The 6,000-nt window shown below is 47.0% G+C and overlaps 1 protein-coding gene across 7 annotated transcripts in view; it reads right to left on the bottom strand.

Moving 5' to 3' along the window:
• Positions 1 to 6,000, bottom strand: part of myo6a (myosin VIa) — a 145,761-nt gene that overhangs the window by 93,316 nt on the left and 46,445 nt on the right. For all 7 annotated transcript variants that reach the window (XM_014338054.2, XM_014338056.2, XM_014338057.2 and 4 more), the window contains exons 11-12: positions 5,103 to 5,283; positions 264 to 408 (exon numbers count right to left, since the gene is read on the bottom strand). In XM_014338054.2, the coding sequence (XP_014193540.1) occupies positions 264 to 408; positions 5,103 to 5,283 (326 nt within the window). The remainder of the gene's footprint in view (positions 1 to 263; positions 409 to 5,102; positions 5,284 to 6,000) is intronic.

The following is a 6,000-nucleotide window of genomic DNA, read 5'->3' as shown; positions in this document are numbered from 1 at the left end:
GTGTGTGTGTGTGTGTGTGTGTGTGTGTGTGTGTGTGTGTGTGTGTGTGTGTGTGTGTGTGTGTGTGTGTGTGTGTGTGTGTGTGTCTGTCGTTCTGGTGGTGACCTGACCTCCTCTGGTCCCCGTGACATCATCATTGTAATAAACTGTTGTTAGTAATGCAGTGATCATGGGTAGCACATAAATCAGTGAAAGGTCCTCTGATGTGAACACAGCTGTCTGACTGTCTGTGTGCGTCTGTGTGAGTGACAGAAGCTTCTTACTTGATCACCGTTCCTTTGGCGCCCCCTGCTGTCGTGAGCATGACTCTGCTGGTGAGACTGACCCGCAGGTCCTCCTCCTCCAGGCCAAGCAGCTCAGCGCAGTGCTCCAGCGTCTGACTCGACTGGTTCTTGATGGCGCAGCCGCCTGCAAGACGAAGAAAAGGGCAAAACTCGTACTGAATATACATACACACACACACACACACTTATTTATCTAATATTCTCACACACTCCCATCAGCACGTCAGGAGCAACTCGCGTTTCAGTATCTTGCCTGAGCAGCCAGGAATGTAGGGCTGTTTTCTTATAGACTTTTATTGAATCCAACCCGAGGAATGCATTGCACAATAGCTACACATTCCTGACCCGGAAACCCAGAAATCAAAGTGGCGCTTCAAGAAATGTTTGTTGCCTTTGTTTGACAGCAATGTAAGTTTTGAGTGCTCTTAAGAGAAACATCTTCTGGTTGGCTTTTACAGCCTGGAGCATGATTACTACAGCGGTCCACACGGAGTTCTAACCTGGTGTCTTTTCAGAACCAACCCACATTTTCACAGGTTTTAAAACCAAAACTCTTGGTCTGATTTATGGTCAGCGCATTGGTCGCTGCATGCCAACTGTGACGTCACCATGCCTTGCTGACCACCAGAGGAGAACATCCACAAGTCTCATCTTTACATCTTCCTGTGTGTAATCAGAGAATCTCCGAACTCCTGTACTCATACATCACTGATAAAGCAGTGAACAATCACACGTGTGCTTCTTAAACTCGACCGTGTGCCGCTTTATAAAAACTGTGAGATGCACAACAAGTGAAACTCCACCAGAGAGCGGGTGTGTCGTCGGCTGTGAGGTCACTTTAAGGCACGACGTAGATCAGCGGTTACAGAAAATGGGAAAAATGCTGGTGGGGCGAAATCTATATGCATCTGCAAGTCTTTGTGAACATGTTCCTCATTTCCTTTCACTTTGATATTTGAACACCTCACAAGACTTCCTTTATATTTTTACACTTTAATAGCCCCACTATGGAGCCATGCCACACTTCTTCCCATCTAGGGTCAGGGGTAGGGTTATTTATTGAAATTTTCAATTTAAAAAGGTCATGTTTCCCCTGCTGGATCAATGAAGATTCATCTTTTCCTAACTCACTGTGAGCAGGAGAAAAAGGAGAAAAGCTGTTTCTATACCGCTCTGTGCCGATGGCGGCAGCAGCTGATCCGACCCACCAAAGGATTACGTGGATGTAAAATATGAATGTAGCAACCTGCTAAACCCCCCACACTTACCTGACAGCGAGCACTCGCATGACAAGTGAATCCAACTATAAGATGAAGGCCGTATATGACGCAGGCTTTTACGTATGAAGGCCACAGGAAGTGACAAGTTGGTTTCTCACATGAAAGGCGGTCCGATGGTGTTCAGGGCTGAGGCTGCTGACGGAAGCCGTTCACATCAAAGATTGGATTAGAGCAGCCGTGAACCCCCGTGACACGGCTTCACATCATTACAGCTGCTCCTCCGATCAATGCCAGGAATCGATAGCCCCTGAAAGCTAAGCTAAGCTAATACCTAATCGATAACTGGAGGGTGAAAGGAGGCCTCGCAGAGGCGAGCGCTCAAACCACAAATCAGAACAGAAGACGAACACTTGGACATGAATCCCAGTTAATTAAGGACCATTATTTCCAGCCTCTCTGGATAGATTTCTCAGTTTACTCTGAAATGAATCGAGTCCAGAGAAGAAGCGAGCGTTGACACCAGCGCAAAAGGAGATTCATGGGAAGACTTTAACAACGAGCTGAAATGAGAACATTCAGAGCAGTTTGACCTTTTGAAGAGACTCCATCCTGCCGTTCAGAGCACCGTCGTCTGAGTGGACTTATTACAGCCAAACAGCAGAGATGAATCCGCTAATTAATCTGTTGGCTAAAGGTTGGACCTCATTAGAACGTCCCCGCTCTACACCACTCATCCTTGATGGAAACGTTTTAATGAGACCGCCCTCTCGCTCTCTTTTGTCATGTGATCAAAGAACCTGAAAACCACAAACAGGCTGAGAGATGCAGTCGAAGTTATTTGACTGTTTCCATATCATCCTATATTCAGTGCTGATGCGTGCTTTCAGCTACGAGCGCACTCATTGCCAAATGCTGCGGTCCGATTGGTCAGATCGCACTGGAAAACTCATAAATGAAATCCTCCTGTGTGAACGGCGGCATTAGGAATAGCTGTTTAAATGAACTTGACTTCTACATGCTTTCTGGGTCTAAGATAAGTAAATATTCTTTAAAAGCTCCCCGAGGGACCGCTCTGCAAGTGCAAGCCAAGCCCGTCTCAATAGCCCTGCCTGATTGGCTCCTCGGCCTGAACGCTCTGTCCTCGTTTACTGTAAAACATGTGCCAAGTGAGCCCCCTGCTGTGAGAACCAGTCCGTTTAATAGGCTCCCTGCTGCGCTTCCTCTTCTTTCCGGCGCAGGGAGAAAACGACGGGGAGGAACTTCAAGACCGAGTTGAAGTTCAAAGGATCAGCTGATTTTCATGGAAACTGAGCCTCCCTGAGGGTTCGAGTCTGAACCGTTGTGGAAAAACGAGGCACAGAAAAATGCCTCTGCGAGTGCAGAGAGCATAATCCCTGAAATATTCACTGGAATAATTACAGAATTAGTTTGTTGGCTGTGTAATTAATGAATTTCCCCTCAGCCAGAGAAAAATAACTCGAGATTAGTCATTAGTGTTCTGAGTGTTTTTCATCTGCGAAAAAAAACAAAGTGCAACAAGAAGAAAACGTCTTTCCGTGACGCCGCTGTCAGACCCGCGACATCTATCAGCCATCGCAACGAGGCTGAAGTGAGACGGAGGGAGATCGAGGCTGAATATTACAGCAATCAATCACAGCACAGAGCTTTGAGGGATGAGATCAAAGAGGCGTCGGCCTCTCAGGAGCCAAACCGGTGCCGTTTAGGAGCTGGGAAGCCCGAGAGATGGATGACTTCTGATACAGAGCAAATGCAATCACGGAGCGCCGCAGGGCTCCGCTCGGAGAACGCCCACCTCATCAGTTAGAGCTCACGACCAGCCACGTCGCACTCCGTCGAGTTACAGTGCTTCACGTCCTGATCCGTCCTGATCTGCTGGGATCAATCTTTTGGTGTAGTTTTAATTTCTTATTATTCTGTTAGCAGACTTAATAACCAGCTGGTTAATAAACAAACAGCAGAGCCACACAAAAGGTTTGTGGATTATGGATTACGCCACCCTTTTCTCCTTTCTGGGGCATCAATCAGCACAGCTTCATCAAAGCTGGGCTTGTGGCTCACTTATGACCGTGGAGAGTGATCGAGAAGGGTTCTTAAAGTAGGCTTTAGTGCTAAAACGTAATCAGTGAGTGGAAGTGAAGGTGCAAACAGGAAGCTCCAAACTCTGGAAAATGTGCACAACTAATCGCTCCATCGGTGCTCTCTGTCAGACAGACTGATGGACGGGGTTGGATATGTAAACCACAAGCACAGGAAGTTTAATTAAATAACATTTCGGTGCAGAACTTTATTCACATTAGCTAAATTTCAGGTCAGACGGCGTTACGGGCTTTAGCAGCACCAACACACACAAAGGCACTTTTTTAAAATGCCTTCCTGTTCAGGACTGTGATTTTAATGCAGCGTGATCATGCAGGTAAACCTGACATCCATCCCCACATCAACTACAGCTGCGTTTCCCTCCCGTCTTTCAGTGAATGCTTCGACGTGACGTCTTTGCATTTTTAAAGTCGAAGAGAACGACCTGTTTGGCCTTGTGCTATTTGTGTTTGATTGGAGTCATCTCCGTGTGAAATCTGACATTTGAATGACAAATTGAGGAAGTCAAAATGGCAGCGACACATCAACCAACCTGGGATGCAGAAAAAAAAAGTTTGATCGAGGTTCTGAGAAAGTTTAAGGGTTTATTATCTTCACGACGCTGTTAATGAATTTCACGTTTTTCTGTTTTAAATGTTCGGTGTGGGATTTTTCTGATCCATCCATCACACTTAGCCGGGTGGCAGCGTGAGCAGAGCGTTCCCGGGCCAGCTGAATCTCGTAAACTCTCCAAAAAGTCCCTGTTTTGCCTCATGGTCCCCTCCCAGTGGCCCATAACACCTCAGCTAGGAGGCGTCCTGAGCAGACTCATAAAGCATCTGAACCAGCTCCTTTTTGTTGTTGAGGAGCAGCGGCTCTGCTCCGAGCTTGTCCTGGATGGCCGATCTCCTCACTCCATCTCTGAGGCACAGCCCACTCACACTCTTCCCTCCACAATCTCATTCTTTCAGTCATTACCGACAGCTCGTGGCTGAAGGTGATGGTGGGAATGTAGATCAACAGCCTTGATCTACATCTAACGTGTACGTTGCATTAGTGAGCCTCCTGCTCCTTCTTCACTCACTGCTGAGCACGAGTCGGGACACCAAACTCCTCCAATCGGAGCAGCGACTCATTCCCAGCCCGGAATAAGACACAGCCTTGAACTTACAGGTGCCAATTCACAACCCGGTGACTTCACTCTGGGCACCAAACTGCAGGTTGTCAACAGAATCACATCATCTCCAAGAAGCTTCCGGACCAAGTAGTCATCTACCAATCAGCAGATTCAAAAACTCTGCAAAATAATGAACCAAGTTTCCCCCAATACGATCGACTACACTCTGACTGAGTCTGACCAAAACTCTGTCTGAGGTTGTAAACGGACCGAACACCCCGTGACAACAGGAGCGATGCCCCACAAACCCAAAGAACACAAAGGACGTGAAACGTCTTCTCCAAGTCCAAAAACAGGTTCACATGTGTGACTTCTTGTTCTCACCTGATGTGCTTCCGGCCTCCTCGAAGTCGATGTTGCCGAGGTGCAGCACGCCGGCCACCACCCTGAACAGATCCAGCTTCTCTGTGTCGTCCAGGCCGATCTTCTTCATGGCTACGCACATCCTGGCAAAGTCGCCGTGGTCGTCCAGCAGCGGGTCCTTCAACGGGCCCGACTTTGTGTGCTGAGGAACCAGGAGAGAAAACGTCACCGACATTTAAAAATCTTCGTTCATCTCCATCTCCTTCATATTTTTATTCTCATGTCCTTTCTTACACAACTCACTTCTAACTTCATTTCTTTACCGCTTGTCATTTTTACCTTTCTGCCTACCTGCTCTCTTCTCTTCCTTCACTTTGGAGAAATCTGAATCTCCAAATCATTCTAACTTAATCTCGAGCCGAATGCTTTCACTCTGCGGAGTGCAGCAATCACCCTGTTTATCACTGATCGTGTTGCACAAAGCAGAGCAGGCAGCGAAAGAAGAAGCACAATCTTCAGCAGAGAGAAGAAGGAAGAAAAACACACACACACCTGAAAAACCCACTCAGGAATGCCGCAGTGTAACGATAACCACGGGCTAAACTATAGACGCCAGCGCACGCGTGTCCCTTGTGATAGTGGATTAAGTGGAAAACGAATTATTTTGCTTAGCCGGTTCTTCCATTTAATCAGGTTCTCTCCAGATTTTTCTCTCCCTTCCCCCCGCCACTAAAGCTCAAGCAGTCGAATCAACAGCCAGAAGGGAGCATTTCTGCAAACATCAGTCAGTTTAACCGGTATTTATTTACACATTAGAAGCATTAGGAGCATTAGGAGTTTTGGTTATGAGACAAAAATGTGAATAAATTTCACTCAGACGCCTGAAAATCATCTGAAGAAAAACTTTAGCAACACAGAA

Source organism: Haplochromis burtoni, unplaced genomic scaffold, assembly GCF_018398535.1.
Source record: "Haplochromis burtoni strain Fernald_Lab_line unplaced genomic scaffold, NCSU_Asbu1 Contig_203, whole genome shotgun sequence".
Taxonomy (NCBI): domain Eukaryota; kingdom Metazoa; phylum Chordata; class Actinopteri; order Cichliformes; family Cichlidae; genus Haplochromis; species Haplochromis burtoni.
Note: the sequence above shows the minus strand (reverse complement) of the source record. Positions and strands in the feature narration are given on the sequence as shown.